This window comes from Saccostrea cucullata, unplaced genomic scaffold, assembly GCF_032062105.1.
Source record: "Saccostrea cucullata isolate Sc308-1 unplaced genomic scaffold, CSIRO_AGI_Scuc_v1 ctg8079, whole genome shotgun sequence".
NCBI lineage: Eukaryota > Metazoa > Mollusca > Bivalvia > Ostreida > Ostreidae > Saccostrea > Saccostrea cuccullata.
In genome coordinates, this window is record NW_026927165.1 from 4,251 (window position 1) to 25,306 (window position 21,056).

General features: G+C 32.2%; 1 protein-coding gene across 1 annotated transcript; it reads right to left on the reverse strand.

Annotated features, from left to right (window-relative positions):
• Positions 1 to 242: 242 nt before the first annotated feature.
• Positions 243 to 20,446, reverse strand: LOC134273614 (uncharacterized; the record flags this gene model as incomplete). Its single annotated transcript, XM_062755797.1, has 4 exons — positions 20,256 to 20,446; positions 6,581 to 6,829; positions 837 to 1,163; positions 243 to 524 (listed from the first exon to the last, which is right to left on the reverse strand). Coding segments are annotated over exons 1-4 (919 nt in total), but the record flags the coding sequence as incomplete, so codon positions are not given.
• Positions 20,447 to 21,056: the final 610 nt, after the last annotated feature.

The following is a 21,056-nucleotide window of genomic DNA, read 5'->3' on the forward strand; positions in this document are numbered from 1 at the left end:
TTTCCATATTGAGGATACGAGCAGCTTTATTTTAGAGCTCTTAGTAGAATAAAATGAATAGAAATAAAGTCCTTGTTGTCGTGAATGATGCAGGATAACCTCCTCTGTTTTGAAATGCTGATTGAAATATTAAAGCCTCGGGTAAGCCTCCGCTTTTATCTTTCAAACAACGTTTCTCGATGGAGGTTATCCTGCAAGATTCACAAAACGCGAACTTTATTGTTAAAATATTTCCTACTTACGTAAGGGTTTTATTCGAGTTTCCTGACTTCTTTCTGATTCTAGATTCTCTTTTGCCTGACAGCTATATCGGTTGTATTTAATTTCTTTGGTGACTACAAAACTGTAAGTCTCTCTGACCTCTCTTTCTAGTCTGGTGTTGTTGACAAACCATGAATACGATAATGGCGGGAACTTCTTGTAATAGGACGGAGCAGACGTAGATCTACTTTCACATTTCCAGAAGGCGGTATGCCCCACCTTTACATTACTGTTTCCTGTCATCATAGGTTTCAATGGCTTTCCTAAATAGATTATTCATTTTGTTTTATTTAATGAGGTAAATAGAAAATTTGGTATGAATATATTTCTCTCATATTCGTTCATACATTTATGCAGTATTACATTAAAAAATTAATTTGAAGTCAATGCGATAAAATTCAACCTATATAGTTCTTTTATGTTCCAAAATCAATCTCTGTAAAAAAGATTATTTCCCTTATGCATTTAGCACATTAAAGAAATATGAATTCCTTCGTTATATGTTCGTTTACTTTTAACCCAAGGAATGTAACCACATTTGTATTTCTATTTCATCAGATGTTTTACAGGTTTACCAGAAACAGTGAGAACAACTCCTCTTTCTGTCCAAGAATTTCTCCAAACGGTATCTCTTATCTGTGAAGGACTTCCAAAATAATATCCAGCATCTTCCAATGTTATATTTCTCACTTCAAACAGTATGTTTACAGAATTGAAAGGTCGGCTATGGTATATATATTTTTTAGTCTTCATTTGAATGACATTACCTATCTGTATTATAGCTGATACTGAACCGTTATACTCATGAAATATAAAGTAAAATCCACTTCTCGGAAAATAATCAGCAGTCATTGAAATGTTTTTTGATTCTCCTTCCATAGAATGTACTGTATTTACTGCAACTAAAAAGCAATGAACGAAACACAATCTTTTGACAGTTCAGCATGAATCTTTCTTGTTAATTATTTTCTTAAAAGTATTTTACCCTACATTAAAAACAAAGTATATGAAAGAATAAATATTCTCCAATTTTTTTTATTACGTGAATGAACTCAAAAACAGTAGTCTTGCAAAGCTGAATACAATTTTAAAGTTTTTTTGAAAACGGTTATAGGATCAATTTTCAGTACAAATTAGATGCCCAGTGGCAAGATCAGATTCTTTTGTAATAAAAGACATTCTTTATTACGATGGATTTCTTTATAGAAATCTAACCAAAATATGATGGATGTTATTATGGATGTTAACTAGATATTTAAGGACGGATATATTTTCTTTTTTGACTCGTCACTTTATATCGCAGTCACTGATTTTAGCCGTTACACTTGCAGTATTAAGATACATTATAAATGTAGATTCTTGAAGTAACCACGTTATTTCAAAGTTAAATATAAAAATATTTTTAAAACCCCACTAGAGTATAAGAAATCTATAGATTGAAATCTATATCTGTAGATTGTATATTTTGCATTTACATGATTGTTTGGTAAATATTTGTGTGGTTAATTGCTGTTCAACTGCGGTTTTCGGTTCAAGAATTGCAGCACTTTGAAAAAATAATGTTGTTCAATGAAATATATGAGATATTGCATAGTATTCAAACTAAGAATTTAGGAGGAGAGCAATCACGGGCCTCTAAAACATCAGAGATGGGATCAGATGTCATAGAGGAGTAAGCATTCCCTGCCGAATGCTCACATCCACCTCTTTGTCATGGTCGGGAAATTGACAATTCAATATGAAAATATCTGTTGTACCATTAATATGAAAACGTCAGTCAGCATTTGGCTGAATGATAAATTGTTTGCTGATAAAGTCATTGTTATACCCATAGAACATACGCAATGATGCCTTTAAATGAGACTATTGATATTCTTGTTTGATTAACTTGTTTATCAATAACCTACCAAGTTTTTAAAAATTTTCATATGAAGAACACACTTAAGTTTATCAAATCAACTGAGACATGAACCCCGTCTGCAGGTGGTGAAGGTCTATTGCTGCATAAGTAAGGGAAGTTGAGCATTGAAAGGTTAAAATTATCACCTTTATCAAACTGCGTGGTTGTTAGATTATCATTGACGTCCTTTTCTAGTAAAATTTTCTTATATTAAACAGATGTGTCAGACTATACGTTATCTTTTATTTCAAGCTCTTTGTGATATATCTTATCGACATAAGAATAGAAATAACCTTTGTTACTATTAATGTGTTGTCGATATATCTAAATGTTGAGATGAAGGCCACAGCAAGTGTTTTCGGTCAGCAGGGGAACCTGATTCCGGCTCTGATGTTTTGGAGGTCCGTGTTTGCTCTTCTTCAAATATGTATTGTTTAATGGACTTTTGAGGTTAAATACTGTTCACTATCTAAATATATGACATTTCTATTTTAAGTTTTTGGTCAAAGTCTGTTTTAAATGAATACAAAAATAGGTTTGCAAAAGTGTTTATGTTAACATGTAAATGTTTGATTCCTTGCACATCAGTAATTACCCTTACATTACGCAGTACAGTTAAGGTGCGCAATGGAAATATCGACTAAATTTTGTATTTAAAAATGTATTCGTAATCGGGATGGCGATTATTTTTAGTACATTATTTATATCGGATAACTGTAATTATGATTAATAACTACATATCGAGGACGATTATATTTTGTATTTAGACTAGTCACGTGATGCGGCAGTCACGCGATTTTAGCACATTGACTTGAAGTATTGATGTTACACATAAATATCACTAGTGCAAGGGCATAATCAAGTTAAATTTCCAAGTTTAGTATATAAATATTTTCAACAAGCATTGTAGTTTCTAAAAAGTGCTGCAATCCTGTCTAAATTCTGTAATTTCATTGTTAAAATTATACTTGTATGACCGAATGCTATATTTTTTGCTGGTCAGCGGCATGAGATATTGATATAATTAAATTGTTTTTAAGATTTCATCAGGATCGCAGCACTTTTCAGATACCTTAATAGTTGTATAGTTAAAATGTAAAAGCTTACTTTGATCCATCGAGTATATGCCCTTGCACTAGATCGATTTATTAAGACCCCCCACACTACCCTCCGATGTGCATACAAATATACGGCAGAGTCAATTAAATACGTAATGTACAGAAAATGTATTAATAAAATAGTGAAGAAGACATTAAATTCAAGTTATTGGCCAATAGAATGTCTGTAAATAATATTTCATTTAATTAGAGAATGCATATTTTGTTGAGAAAATATTACTTGATCTGTCTCTCACTGCATACAAACTACGTCACGTTGTAAGAAATGACGTCATATTGACAAGTGTATTACGATCAGTAACTTGTTTATAACTTGTTATGTGGGATTTAACAAACGACAAAACAACACGCTGTAGTAAGTTTTTACGTAGTTTGATGATTTCTTACTGGTTAAATTAGCAGATAAACTCATTTTGTGGTAATTTAAAGAAATTTTGTATGACGTATATTGTGTATGATGTCATAGTCAAGTTTTCCCGTACAAATTAGGCTCCGCCACCTTTTTGTAACCTTAACTGTGCTGCGTATCCTTCAACGTACTTGCCAACAAATCTATTCGTGCACGAATGTATCAGATCATAAGGATATATGTATCAAAATTATGTAAAATTATAAAAACACATTGCACTTTTTTTTAAAATTACATTAATGAATAAAAAATAGCGTTTCAATTCATTTGATCTCTTCTTATAATTCAAAAGATAAAATCTTTGTTTTTTGCATAAAAATATCTCACTATATAAGGTCTATTATATGATATCACCACATTAAGATAAACAATTTAGCTTAAATTGGTATTGACTTTTTTATTTTCGATTTTGTTTTCTATTCTTCTTACTTTTTGTGCCCCTGTAAACGATGTTGCGGGGGTTTATAGTTTTTATCGTGTCCGTTCGTCTGCCTTTCTGTCTCTCTGTCTGCCTGTTTGTCCGCAATACTTTAACCTTGCCTATAACTTTTGATTAAGTGGAGCTATAACTTTCATATTTCACATGCATATTCTATGTGACAAGACATTTCATTGGGTACCACCAAATTTGACCTTTTGACCTTGACCTTGGAGTTTCATTTTCTTTTACACAAAAATTCTAAACTTTTACTTTGGCCAAATCTTTTAAGCAGTAAACTCAGGACATTTATACTTCTTATATGTAATTTTTCCTGAAAGACGTTTCATTTTTACAAACAATTTTGACCTTTTGACTTTGACCTTAGATATTTCCTTACTTTTGAAAAACTTTAACCTTGTTCATAACTTTTCAACTGTAAGGGATAGGGTTTTCATACTTCAAATATGTGATCCTTGAGAAATGATCATTTGAGCCTTGACCTTGGAGTTTGACCTACTTTCAAAAATCAAACCTTGCCCGTAACTTTCACATGGTAGGGCTAGTGCTTTCATACTTTATATATTTTATTTTTATGACAAGACATTTCATTTGATAGCAAGATCTTTGACCTTTATCTTGGAGTTTGACCCACTTTTCAAATTTTTACCCTTGGCCATTACTTTTGAACGGTTAGGGTTAGCGCTTCCATACATTGCTGTACATATTTGTGCTATTTGGCAAGATTTTTATTGGATACCAAATACATTGACCTTTTGACATTGACCTAGGAGATTTTTTAACTCAAAAAAAACTTACCTTTGGCCATAACTTTTAAAAGGTTAGGGATAGGGCTTTCATACTTCACATAAGTAATTCTTGTGAAAAAAAGCGTTCATTGGATACCAAGAACTTTGAACCTTTGACCTCGGAGTTTAACCTACTTTAAAATTTTCTATCCTTGATCATAATTTTTGAACGGTTAGGTCTAGCGCTTCCATACTTCACATATGTATTTTTTTGGCAAGATCTTTCATAGGATACCAATAACCGACCTTGAAGACTTCCGTACTTATGAAAAAAATAAGCTTGGTCTAATTTCAAATTTCACAATGTATTTCCAGTGTGAATGCCCTACTTTTGGTACCAATATATTGAATTAGCATTTAAGAAAAGTTAAATCTTTGCTTTGTTGCAATACGGGGGCATCAGTAGTGTTTCACAAACACATCTTTTTTAGGGAGCAATAGTTCCTTGATTTACATGTACATCATATGTATATATATATTTTTTTTCTTATGTTCGCATATGGCACACATGTAAAGAAATCAAATTAAAATACAAAATGACACAAAAATAAAAAAAGAGAAAATTTTGGTTCTTTAGAAAGGTAAAAAAAAAACATAATTTACTGACTCCTTTTTCGTTTAAATCTGTTCTTCGATTGGAGGCTTTTAAAACATAAAAATGTGGTTTATTTTGAAAACAAACGTCTCAAAACGTTAGTCCTTAAGTTTAATTAAATGCATTTTTCTTTGTGAAAAAAGCTTTTTGCTCTGCCTTTCGCTGCATACAAAAAACGTCAACATTTTCAATTTGACGTTCACTGAACAACTCGGCAAGTGCATGACGATCAGTGATTTGTTTATATCGTGCTATACGGGATTTAACTGATGATTAAACAGCAAATTCTGATAAGTTTCATTTCAATTCAATTGTTATTCAGTCTCATTTAAAGTCATTATTTCGTAAGTTCTATGGTTGGTACAATTACCTTGTCAGCAAATACAATTTATCGTTGAGTCAAATGCTGACTGACTATTTTCATTTCAACCGTTTGTCCGTTATCTATACAATGAATCGAGGGCGGATTTTTCCGGGGTTTTCTTTTCGATAATGACAAGGATCACACAGCGGGTGTGACCGGTCGGCAGGGGATGCTCATTCCTCCATGGCACCGGATCCCAAGTCTGATGTTTTAGAGGTCCGTGTTTGTCTGCCCCGATTTTGTATTCTTGAATGGACTTTTAATCTTGGATACTGTTCGTTATTCCATTACGCTTCATTATTGTCGATTTACTTTCCATATAATTTCATCTTAATGTGCGTTTTAGAATTCGTAGGTTAGTAGTACGATGTCATAGCTAACATTTCCTCTACAATATAGGCCCCAAGCCATCTCGTAGACTTAAATGTACTCCGAAGATGAAATAAATGTTTTTTGAATGTTGACCAGTGTTTTCGTAGCTCATAATAGCTGATAAAAAACTGAGAGGGAAATCAGATACACCTACTAACTACTACCAATAATAAACGATGATTTACATTGGCATATCTTTTTAAATAGGAATTTTTATTTTGCTTTATCTGGAAAAATCCTATGTTAAATTTGGTCATATTTTAATCTTTCCAGATACGTTTCTTTTGAAAATTAAATGTTTCATTTTAATTATCTTTTATTAAAGTATAATTACTGTTGTAAGTCTTGACGTAGTCTAGGTAACCTTTGCTGAAGTCTGCGTTGTTAAATTCCCGTACTTGAATCTTGACTGACTTATACTGTAGTACATCCTCCACTGTGTATTGGTCATCATCAACCCGTATCCAGTCAGTGGATTTAGAATTCTTTGTAATGACTATATCGTTAGGAATTGTCGAGATATTGCTCCATTTAAATATCAGCCTTCCATTTAGAAATTCTGCTGATATCCGCACTGTCTGTCCTAAAAATGAATAAATATCTTTTTTTTTTCATTTTAATTTTCATGTAAAGAAAAATTAAAATCTCCAATAATTTAACTCGACATACCTGGTGAAGACATTGCAATAGTACATTTTATTGTCTGCCACTTAATTATAAAAAATCAATAAAGGAATAGAAAAATCTGAAAGGATTTCAAATTGATTAAAGAAATAAAGCTATAAGCAGGAAAAGCGACCAAGATTGAGCTAAATTAATTTGGAAAATGAGAAATAATTTTGTTGTTCAGTGAACGTCAAATAGACTCTGATGTTCAGTTCTAAATAATTTCGAAAAAAGATCCTATGATAACTTCATATTTTAGCATCATTTTGTCTGGGCTAGGATTCCTTTATATTTCTGTTATTCTTTCACATTTCCTTAAATGTACAGTCCCTGAAAAGTTCTACTTTCCCGCTTGACCGGTGAACGAACACTGTGAGCGAATGGTGAGTGAACAATCTTTGAACACAGAACACTGAACGCAACTAGTTAAACAATGTGTTAACGGTGAAAGCTGGAAAGCGAGCAGATCGCCAAAGGTGCTAAAATATAAATATATGATAAATAGAAAATTATTAAATAAATAATTACAATGTAAATCTTTTTTTTACAAAATTGATTTAAGGAAGACGATACATGCACATTAAGAAAAATTATTAATTTAGGTTTCTTATGATATTTTTTGCACGTATATACATTATTCTTTAATAACAACTTTAATTGCTGTAAAATTGTAATTGTAACTGAACTTTCGTTTTGTTTTATTTTGTTTTTTTATTTACAAAAGTCCGTGGACGTATTGCATATATCATATACACTTGTATTTTAATGCAATAATATCAATTTTATTCTTTATGATGATTTGTAGCAGACTTGAGCTTCAACGTGTATGTGTAGACATTTCCAGGACGTGACTATACTCTGACAAGATGATGCAAAGAGGCATTCACATTATTTGTTAGAGATTCAAAATTTCATATCATATATGCTGTCATAATTTTAACTAAACGAACAAATAAAAGAAAGGGGGAGAGAGAGGGAGAGAGGAAGAGATTTAAGCCCGCCTCCATTTCTCAGACGTCTGCGCCTGTTTCAAATAAAATTCTGATTTTTAGTAAATATACCAGGCAGTGAAATTAATTTTCTTTTAAATCAACAAATCAATTTCTTTAAAAGTCATCATCGGCTTTTGATTTCCTACTTCAAGTTCACACGAAGTACACGTGATTTTAATGTCAATAAAAAGCATTCGACACTGTAAAGGTGTGCAAATCTCGCTTCAACAAATGTAAATAGTAACTTAATATTTCCAAGAAGTTTTAGTATCTTTTCTTATTATTTTAAGATCTGATTTCCACATTTCTACAAAAAAAGTGGGGTGCGGGTTCTGAAAACCGATACTGCTTCGTTTTAGTTTACAATACATTAAATATTATTTAGAGCTCTGGTGTTTTCATATCTATTAATCAAAGTACTGAGAGTACTGGGAAGCGCTAAGCATGGTTTGAATTTGAAATTCATCAGAATTTAAATTCCTTATCGCATTGGAATAAGTACATGTAATATTTTGACGGTGCAGCTGTAAAGAGGGGGGGGGGGGAACTCAATTGTTTAATTGAAATTAAGCCAGCTCTTGATTGACTTGACTGTTACATTAAATAACATCGAGTGTATGTTGTATTACGAAAACGTTTTTAAATATGCAAAAAAAATAATAACAAAGAGAATGTAATTAACAATCTCTGTGCATTTTTTTAGGCTGAAAAAATATAGGTAGATAGGTAGGTAATTATTATTTTTTTTTTTTTTTTGAAACATTTTTTTTTTTTTTTGCTTCTTGAATCAAAAAGTGTATAGAAGTAACAATAATGACAAAAGAAATGGTGTTTTCAAGCATTTCTGTGACTTAAAAGAATGGTAACTCAAACTTCTTTCTGTCTTGAACATGTTGAAAAGCTTGCAAAGTTGGAGACTATAATTCCCAGGGTGAAGTCTTGCACTTCATGGGACAAAAGCATTAAAAAAATTAAGGGTCGGTCGGGAACAAACATATTTTTTTCTAGGCTTTACATGATACTCAGGTGACCTATAAGGTCTGTGTGCCTCTAGTTGTTATTCAAATATCATGAATCATGGTCTAAGGGTCTAGGTTAGGGGTACAAAAATATTTTGATGAACAAGTAAAATGAAGAAAAAAAATCCTTAATTTACTCTGAAAATCTTATTAGAAACAAATCCATACATACATATTCAGTACATTTAAATAAATTCAAGTTTGTTTATTTCATTATCTCTTGTCAAGTGTTTAAAAGAGGCAACTTTAATAAACTAATCACTACTAATGATATTCTAAACTTGATAAATTTTTAGATTTTATTTTAAATCATTCTGATCAAAAATGTTGAAAATATGAAATTAATTAAACAAAGGCTTGTGCTAGAACAGTTTTAAGAACTTTCAGTTTGTCAATCTTATTAAAATTAAATGTTAGATCTGCGCACATATTGGCTAAAATCTAATGGCATCCTGTAGAGTGTCACGTCAGACGTTAAATTCTATTAACCAATCAAATACTCGAATGCAAAAATTATTGTATTTGATTTATTAGAATGAATAAGTCTAGAGTCTGAGTTGTTCCGCATTTGATATTTGACGTGACCTTCTATGGATGTTGTTAGATGTTGTGTAGCGAGTATGCAAGAGGATCTAACCTGTTGTTTTATTTAGATTGGGATTTTGTTAAACTATATTTTTATATATTTTCAATAGGTTGAAGTAACTGACGAGCAGGTCAATCCAACTTGAACTTGAAGCGCAAGTGGGTCTTCAAAAATGTGGACCACTCAAGGACTTTTCTGTTGGTTGATGATGGACTACAAACTGAATATTTAACAAAGAAATCCACCTTGGTGCTTATTGGCTACTAATGATGTGAACTTGTGCATTTATTATACCAAGTACTTTTACATTTCTTTGATGATACTAGACTTGCATATACCGAATTCAGGTTTAGTTGATTGATTGCAGTTCTAAGTTCCTCTCGCAAGATTATATCTCTCATGTATGAGACATCATTAAATGCTGACATTTTCTCTGTCCTCCTGTTGTGACATGAGAGCTCGGACTTAGTTGTAAAAATATTTATGATGCAAGAGAAAATAAATGGCCAAGCCAATGTATGTAAATGTTGATAATAACATTAAATATTCTTTGAAAACTAGTGTGAGTGTGTTTTGTTTTTTCCAATATGAAAATTCAGGGGGAAAATGAGTTTTGGTTGAAAAGCTGGGCTAAATTGTATAATTTATAGTACAGTTTCTGTTGCGGAAACCTATGGTACACTATATGTATTTCAACCGTATATGCAAACTGAAACCTTGCGTAAACCTCAAGTTTCAGCAAGTTTCAGTTGCGGAAACCTATGGTACACTATATGTATTTCAACCACAAACGCATACTGAAACCTTGCGTATACCTCAAGTTTCAGCAAGTTTCAGTTGCGGAAACTATTTGGATTCGTGGACACCTTTGGTTTCCGCACTACGGAAACTTGATTAAACTTGAAGTTTCCGCACTGAAACTTTACGGAAACTATTAGTAACCTTAAGTTTCCGCAGAGTTTCAGTAGATTTTTCATCCAGTGCAAGTGAGTTACTTTTATAACCTTTCTTTGTTTGTCACACCAAAGGGTAGCCGCAATAATGTAGCCCTCTCCGATTTTTTTTTTTTTTTGGGGGGGGGGGCTACAACTCCTTAGGATCTCCGTAGTGGTGCAAATGCGGCTGTGAATCACTCCCGCACGGATTTCGGCTCAAATCATCAGTAAACGGCTATTTTATTAACATCTCTTAAGTATCAGTCACATTATCCAGCGATGGGGTATACCATGAGAAACCGATGCATTTTTTGATGAAAATGGCGTGGTTACCGGCCGGGCACCACTAGTGATCGGACGGTGACTGAAGCCATTTTACGAATCGGTGGGGTCATCGGTAGGAAATAATTCGTAGTTAAAATTCAGCGATGTCTCCAACGATGCCTCACATCGCTCCTCATCAGCAACCCATCATTAACACATCTTTCAAGGATCGGCCAATGTATGGCCGAGCATCGTCCAATATCCGTTGAATCTGAGGTCATTAGGGGAGTTGAATAGTGTTCAACAGATAACGGCCGATCATCGGTCGATGTTCAACCAAACATTCGCCCGTAGTCGACCGATGTACAAACGATGTTCACCAATGTATGAGCGATGTAATATACATCGGCCGATTATCTCGGAACATCGTTTTATGATTAGCAATGCATCGCTGGGCCTTTGTAAGTCTGGCCGGCTAACAACGCCATTTTTATCATAAAACACATTGGTTGCCCATCGTATACCCAGCGTTGATAATGTGACTGATACTTTAAGGACTTCTAGGCCGATGTGTACCGATGTTGGGGGATCGTTAACACCACAAATTACCACCGATTACCACTGGTCTACGGCTACCGGCCGGGAAATGTGACCTAGGCATAACCTGGACTCCAAAAAAGTAATTATGCAAGACATAAATCCATCCAAATATATTCACAACGACCCATATATCGGTTATTTTTCGTGTATGTCAACAACTTGAATTTATCAGCCATGTTTACTGACCTTGATAGATTTTATTTTGGAACAGTCAATGAGAATTTAGATTCTATAGGAGCGGATCTTTTTAGGAATTCCCTTATTTTAAGCATACATATCGCTATTTGCGTAAAAATAACACTTGAAATGGTTTTATTTATCGATATTTTTGTGATACATTTCAGGACAGTCGTTTATAAACATCGACATTTGCTTTTTTTAGGTTGTTCCTAGTTGTTCTAAATTTCAAGCGAAAGTCTCAGTACGTCGAGCGTGAACTGTCATGGCTGCTGCATGCTGGTAAACATGCAGATATATTTTACATGGTTTTCGAGTTTAGCGGGCTATGTTGTTGACAGTGAATAAAAATTCCGTCTTATAAGAAGTAAGTTGAATGTAAAAATAATTTTTTTTGCCTTCAATCGCCCGTATTTAAAAAATATATTTGCACCATTACGAAGATGCGATGGAATTGTAGCCCTCTCCAGAAAACATCAGATAAAAAAAAAATCGGAGAGGGCTACATTATTGCAGCCAACCATAGGGCAGTAACACAGTTACCCGTCCGGACAACAAGATTACTTGTGTTGCATTGTGGGTCCAGGTTTCTGCGATAAAATTAAATTTATATCAATGTTACAGTACGATTTTTTTCTTCTGACTCATCTCATTCAGATTATGTAATATAGCTCTACATTAGCTTGAAAGCTGGAGGTTTTTTTTGTTGTTTTTTTTGGGGGGGGGCAAATTTTGAATACCTAAGATGTTGCTGAAAACCTTCATGTGAAATTTTGAACAATAAATCATTCTACTCTCAAAAATATTATTCGTACTTACACATTTCCCGGCCGGTAGCCGTAGACCGGTGGTAATCGGTGGTAATCTGTGGTGTTAACGATGCTCCAACATCGGTCCACATCGGCCTAGTAGTCTTTAAAGTATCAGTCACATTATCCTGCGATGGGTATACGATCGGCAACCAATGCGTTTCAAGATAAAAGTGGCATGGTTGCCGGCCAGATATACAATGGCATTGTGACGCATCGCTAATCATAAAACGATATTCCAGGATAATCGTCCGATGTATATTACATCGCTCATACATTGGTGAACATTGTTCGTACATCGGTCGACTACAGGCCAATATTTCGTCGAACATCGACCGATGATCGGCAGTTATCTGTTGAACACTACTCAACCCCCCGATGACCTCAGATTCAACAGATGCTCGGCCATACATCGGCCGATCCTTGAAAGATGTTTTAATGATGGGTTGCCGATGAGGAGCGACGTGAGGCATCGTTGGAGACATCGCTGAGTTTTAACTACGAATTATTTCCTACCGATGACCCCACCGATTCGCAAAATGGCCTCAGTCACCGTCCGATCACTAGTGGTGCCGGGCCGGCAACCACGCCATTTTCATCAAAAAATGCATCGGTTTCTCATCGTATACCCCATCGCTGAATAATGTGACTTATACTTAAAATTCAAAATTGACGATCGGCGACCGTGTCTGCCTTTGTTATTATCGGCAGCATAGGTGATCGATCTATTGGCTGTTGTATTTGAAAGTGCACGGGGAGAAATGAGATATTATATTTTATTTGTTCCATTTAAAACATCCTTTAATGATAAAATATAATTAGGATTATGAATAAAAGATTTTTAAAATGCCTTAAAATTTTGTTTGAACTGTTTTTATTTAGTCATAGATATTTATTAACTTATAATTTTTATATAAACGGTTTTAAAAAAATCCTAGCATGGCAACTTGTAATATATATACGCAATCAATAAAAGTTACTGCGTATACAATTAATGAATAGAAATTCAACTTTTAAATTTTGTATTGAATATGCTACAGTTGAATAACACATCAATACTTTTTTTTCAATATTTCTCATTAATTGTGATACCAATCCCTATTCGTGCAGTATCTTAAAACCAGCATATAACAAAAATCCCCAAAGAATTAACTTCTTTTTTTTCATTATATTGCTATTATATCAATTTTGTGTATAAGGATATTGCAATAAATTTTGACTTTTTGATAAAAAAAAAAAAAACCCATTCTTATCCTTCATCTCTGACTCTCACGCACATGAATTATAATTTATTTGTAATTTATTATCATATTTATAATTAAAAACGTTTGACCATTATTTTTCTCCTGTAATATTTAAAACTGATTTGTCAATATTTCTTTTTATAATGAAAATGTTTATTTAAGGACATACGCAACGTACCTTACCTACTGATAGATTTCAAATATATTCCAAATTTAAACTTATAATATAATTACATGTTCATAGACAAAAAATCAGCATGCCTTACCAGAGGTTTTGAAAAGATATCGAATTTTGAAAATTTTTGCATTATTCAAATAAAAAATATACAAAAATTATAAATCACAAATTCTAGATTTTAATTTATCAAAAATTGTTTTAGAAGAGGTGTACAAATCCATATATAGACATTTAAAATATTGCACACAGTTCCTGCGTTAAGTGGAACTCTTCAACTCCAGGGAAGAACCCAAAAAAGTTCGAACTACGTTGCGTATGACCTTAACTACTGGTATACTCTTCTACTTAGAAATAAAAATATATCATATTAAAATTCGTTCGTATTTTCCTTTGACTCATTTTGGCGGAATTACTTTTAAATGCTTCAGTTTTTTTTCTTCACTATGTAAAACATGCTGACAAGAATGAAATAGCCACAACACCCAAGCATTCAGTCTAAAGGAATTTTCTGCATCAAACTATTTTAATACAGATAAAGACTATGTAGAAAACTTAGTTAAACATTTATTTTAATGGAATTATACATGTACTATTAATAGATTTGATCCAATTTGATTTTTAGAAACTCACTGATACTTTTCAATATACGTGCACATTGAATGTTTTTTTCGGTATTTATATTAACTTTTTCGAATTACACCGCAGAAATAAGATTTGTGACATACATGACATAATTGGTGTTTGCCAGTACTTATTGATATGCACCATATTGTTCAGAGATAAGATCCGCCAAATTTCCGTAAATACGAAAATTAATAGCAACTGTACTAATTAACACCTATTATGATAACTCCTACAATAAAATAGCCGACAGAGGGTCGGGGATTTCCAGTTGTATATTTTTAGACGACTTGGTACAGTTACATAACTTGCTCAGTGGCGCTGTTTTTCGTAAGCTTAGCGTTGTATCACTCCTCGAAATTGAGTTCGTCTTTTGAAATCAAACATAATATACAACATTTATTTTAAAAAATATAATCACCTTTTAAAAGAACCATATATTTTACACCACGAAGATAATTAAGGTCAACAATAGGAGCCCATGCAAAGGCATTATAGAACTCCATTTGTTTACATAATTATACATGTATCATTAATCATAGAGGGCGCGTTAGAGGCGCGTTCAAGATCTTAGTGCTAGATGGAATTTAAGTACAGAAACGAATTTCGAACAAGAATTTTGCTAGCCTAGCAGCCACGTAAAGAATTTGTATTATAAATATTTATGCTAAGTGATAATTTGTAATAGAATTAACAATTTACAGGTAGACGAGTTGTGTTTTCAAAACGATTGAGTGTGTAGCATTAAACTACGCGTAAGTTTACTGGCAACTATGGTACTGAACGCAGCCATATATACGGCCGGTAGAGGTCGTTGATAAAAAGATCATGCAAATCATCATGGAATCTGAAGACACCCTAGTAATCGCTTGCGCATGCGCGCTTAGCGCTTAAAAAAGGTATTTTCTGACTAATCAACGCATCATGATGTCACAAAATGCTTCGATTTTATCATATTCAGAAAAGGTCTACAAAACATTAATTTTTACAGCTATTTTTGATACTTAATATAGCGCTCAGCCTTTGATCTAATATATACAAGTAATAAATGATAGAAATGTTTCTGAGGATTATAAAAAAAATTAAAGATCAGTGGCTACGCTCATATTATTTTCCTTCTCTAAAAATACCCAAATATGCCTGTTTACCTTAACATTCCAGAATATTGCAATTCAATTAGGACTGGTTTCCAAGACATTAACTTTTAAGAAAAAAATGTTTATAGTAAATTAAAGTATTTAGTCTTTGTATTATCTTGACGTTTAAAATGAAACACAAAGTGTGAGTCAAAAAATTGATATACTCTAGGTCTAAGTGAACCCAGCTTTGGTGAGAAAAAATGTCAGGAAGATCCCGAGTTGGGTAGTCAATGGATGAACAAAAATAAACTCAGTAGAAATCTTTAAAAAAAACCGCGGTGCATGCTTATTGGCACATCTAAAAGATTGCAAAAATGTAGAAATCTTTTCATAAATTTTAGTGGTGTACAAATTGAATTTGGGAAGCAGGCCAAATTACTTGGTGTTTATATTGATAATACCTAATCTTAGAATGTACATGTCGATTTTTTTTTTCAAAGAAAATTTTAAAAAAAACTGGCTTTGCAAAAGACAGTGAGTTAGGTTTTTAATAATATTGTATTTTACTTACCGTTCCACTGTTTGGCGCAATGTGCAAAATTAAATGTATTTAGAAAAGTTATTCAAACTTCAAAAGAAGGCAGCTAGGATATTCTTAAATATTCGAGATATTTCAGGTCATATCAGCCTTTTATTTTCAAGGATCATTCCTTGTTTATACATGTCACTTTACTATTAAAGGTTTTCAACAATCAAATGCCATATCTTTTGAATGTTTTTCAAATATACAAGAGATGTCAGTTGTTGCCAAACCAGGTGGAATGATTTTATGTCAAATATATTTACCAAGACCCAAACCGGAAATTAACAAACTTTCATTTAGGAACAAACTGTCATAAAATGTTCGAATTTCTAGGTCAGTGGATATTTTTAAATTTGTGTATCTCACTGAGTATTTTAACAGACTCAATACTTAAATGGATTTCTTTTCCAATCTTTGAGTATACCATTTTATGTTCGTATTCTTAAAGAGGCTGGGGGTCAGCAAATAAACCACAACTTAACCAACAGATACTAGTATTACTTATTTTTTTAGATATGATATTTTAAGCTGTAAACTGTCATTTGGCAGAGAAAAATTCCTACATTTTAGTTTTAATATTTGATCACTTTTGTATATCCTTATATGGAGCTCTTCTTCTAAAGGAAGTCAAAATGGTCTAAAAATGGCCACAACCCACAAGCCGCTTTTAAAATGTTTCTTAATGTTTATATATGTACGAGGGCTGTTCGGAAATTATTGAGACAATTACGTTTACTCCATAAAGGACGGAGATAATTTCATGAAAATTCATCAACATTTTATAAAGAACGTCTAACAGACTTAAGCAAATTTTCTAATTTTTACGATGATTATATAAGTTTCTGTGAAGTAATAAATATGCATATGTCTATCGACCCGGAGCAGCCTCGCTACGTCATTTAACGTTAAGTTAGCCGTAGGTTGTTTCGCATGTGAAAGGATCGGGAAGCGTTTATTACTTTTCCTTCTTTGTTATTACATATATAACATTACAAAAATCAAAGTCTCTTTTCTTAAACTATTCTTTAAAAATGTATGCTGTTGCTACCCCAGTCAAAAATTTTCATCTATGGGAAAGGACAACTTAGAATCATGCGGTGCCAATTTATGTAACGCGGGTTAAATACCGTAACGATATCAATACTGTATGTAATACCTCATGGTCGTCCAGAATTTTTAATTTTACTCTTGTTTATTTAAGTGCTAAAAAATGTATACCAAGGAAGTAACAAACCCTAACACATCATTTTTTTTCTCGTTGTTATTGTTTTAGCAGGTCGTTCAGTCTTGAAAAGAGTTCTGCATTGCGCTACACAAAATTTTAGGTATGCTGGCTGCTCCGCACTTGACGTCAAAATCCATTTTTTCGTTGTTAGCAGATTTCTCTTCCGCGCTTAATTTTTTTTATGATCTCCGTAATTCTGATCAAAATTCTATCAAAGTTGCACAACATGAATTTGAACCAAAGCTGAAAAATTATACACTTAAACTGAATTATTTTCGCTCTCATTATTGATCCACGAAGAGTTAGAATTTTGAGGTTACATATTTTCAATGTCTGATCCCGCGACTGCTCCGGGTACCCCTACTATTGACACATTTATATAACATTGTAGAGAAATATTTAATATTTTTAAAATATTTCTTGCTTATATTAATCTTTAGTGTATGTCAAACGTATATGCCAATTTTCACTGAAAGACGTTCATCAGAAAACAAAATATACACAATGTCTCAATAATTTTCGAACAACCCTCGTATGTGTGTTTACTTTTTATATTGTATTTATATTAAGATGCTAATTTTATATGTCCTTATATGATTGTGAATATGTTTTAATGCAGGACCACAATGAAAACTAGATTGATGCTATTTTGTTATCCTGGATAAATAAAGGTTATTATTATAATAGCTCTTGACGATGAAGGAAATATATTTTTCTTTCTAAAAAACGTCTTCATATATATAAATTATTAAATATATATATATATATATATATATATATATATATATATATATATATATATATATATATATATATATATATATATATATATATATATATATATATATATGTTTTTAAGGTATAACTGTTTAATTTTTTGATTTCATGATTGATCAACGGAGCGGCTTGCGTGATAATTTGCATAGGGCGTTTATGCTAAAAAAATATCACGCAAGCCAATTGATTGACTATGGTAAGGAAATCGAAAAATTGATAATTATTTCTCATACGAGGGTTGTCCAAAAATTTCGTGGACAATGACGTTTTTGTGAAAATAAGTGGTTCTATATAAATCTGTTGTATATCAAAATATTTCTCATGAAAAAATAAGTCAGAATGATTTAATTTTTATTGATGAAACTTAATATTTTTGTAAAAATCGGGGTTTTTAAAGATCGCAGATTGTGCGCACGGACCAGCATGACGTTACACTAATTTCATTATAACGTCAAACATTTGGATTTTGACTTAACACATGTTCATGGACACACACTACATTTCTTTTTTAAGGCGGAACGCACTTCGAAGTGCTAGCAATAATTTTTAAGTACATATTATAATTTATTTAATTTCTAAAATTCAAAGCTGCGCACAAATTTACGAGCGTCATCTAAATTAAAAGTTGTATACCCAAACTGAACAGACCAGTCCGACGCTGCGCTAGATTTATAATTACGTCATGAATAGAAATCTCCAATTAGAGTTAATTACATGGGTTTTTAAATTCTTGTAGTGTCTTTGAATTTGTACAAACCGTTGAAAAATCGTATATACGAATCCCAAATCAATACATTCATTATATTTCAATGATTTGAGTTGTTTTAGCAAATATTTTGTTTCTTACATCGTTTCAACCGTTAAATTACTTATTTTTTTGACCGGACGCTGACCCGTGCCGACGGACGACGTCACTTTTTCTGTTGAGTTTTGACACGTACTTGTTAAGGTTTTCTTTATGTATTTTCGTTGTCTATATAGCAAGCGATATTCAAGATATCATAAAATGATAATAACCTCTTTATTTGTGTTACATAAAATTTTCAATAATTTTTGACTTGGTTTATATAGAAAATAATCATTTTAATCCGAACTCTTTATATCAGAGTTTACATCATTTTGACCTTGGTCCGTGTGCACTATCCCCCACCTCTAAAGACCCCGATTTTTACAAAAATATTACGTTCCCTCTGTAAAAACTAAATCATTCTGATCTGTTTTTTCATAAGAAATATTTTTATATACAACAGATTTATATAGAACATTTTATTCTCACAAAAACTTCATTGTCCACGAACTTTTTGGACAACCCTCGTATATATACATGCTTTTGATCCCACAAATCTATGTGTTACAAATCCTGCTTCTGTTTCTATTTTTCACGCCCGCATGTAAGTGTTTTAACCATGCCTATCGATGAACAAGTATATGTGCATTTACATGTATGTAAAAAAATGTACATTAACTGTTTGTTATTTTATCTAGGAAAAAGACATTGAAATTGTAATTTTACTTTTTAAACAGTTTAAATGATTTTTTTAAACTCACTATTTATTAAATTAGCTCTAAAGATATTTAATTAACTGAATATCCACAGTACTGTTTATGATTTTCAAAACTAGTTCTCACATATTTTATGTATTATTTAAAAATACGTGTCATAAATATTTTTTTGTATTTTTGCTGCATTTGGTTAAATAATAACATAGACTCTATCTATCCATTGACGATTTGTCGTCTTTATATAACAGCAATATATCGCAGTGCTTGAAGTATTTGTACATTGTCCTTATTTTAATTTTATATTTCTTATCATTCTACATGTAGATACATGTAAGTACTTAATGTGTATAATTATTACAACATTTATTTTCCAGAGAAAATTAATAAAAAAAAAAACAGCTCAAATAATAAAAATATAAATATCCTTATATGATTTTTGCCATGAAATAATGAATTTTCAATCACGATATCCTCCTCTCTTCGGAGTTCCGAATAACAAAAAAAAAACTGATCGATAAATGAACGCTGAACTCAAGATGAACACAAAGTAATCGAAACGGAGAGTGAAAACTGATCCTTTTGTGAACAATGAAGGCGAGCGCACGGTGAACGCAAATATGTGAACAGAGAGCGTTCGCTGAACGAACAGTGAACGCAACCTGAACGAAGGAAAAGTAGAAAGATTCAGAAACAGTTCTACAGAACAAAAATAGATTGAAAATTACTACAAAACATAAAAAACCCTTCTTACCATTTGCAAAACATAAAATCCCTAAGAATAATAATAGGTCCATGCGCGTGAAACCAAGCATTCTTCAATCAAACAACAAAGACAATATTAATTATTGCAAATTTGACGCAGTTCAGACTTAACGTATTCTGTGATGTATTTAAAACAATTTCCTCTCCAACTTTGATCCTTACATTTAAAGTTTCAATCGTTAAAACCAGGAAGAATTAGTAATTGCATGTAGTTCACTAACATTTCGAAGGAAGTGTTTTTCAGGACATTTATGTAATTTGTAAAGTGTTAATATGACATAATTGAATTTATTTGCATATATTCCTTTTATATATATATATATCTCTCTCTCCCTCTCTCTCTCTCTCTCTCTCTCTGATAAGTGAAAGGTAAACAGAAGGGTTATTGATCGATCTCAATAAAATATATCAAGAGGGAATAATCACAGACAGCTGGAAATTCCAGAGACGAGATCATGTGCCTAAAAGGAGCATCTCCAAATATAATATATTTTTCCTTGACGGATATATTTCTGTTTGGTTTTTTTTAAATTCCATGTTAACAAACAAAAAAACTTATCTGTTTATTCTGTAGCAATTATTCATGAATAAATAAAAAGAAAGTCGGCAATTGGAATTTGTAATATGTAAAGCTTATTTACTTACTTATTTATTTATTCATTCATCAGCAGTCTCGTTTAAATTTCTTAAGTTCTATGGTCGATACAATGACCTTGTCAGTAAATACAATTTATCATTGAGTCAAATGCTGACTGACGTTTTTCATACCAATTGTTAGTCCATTATTTAT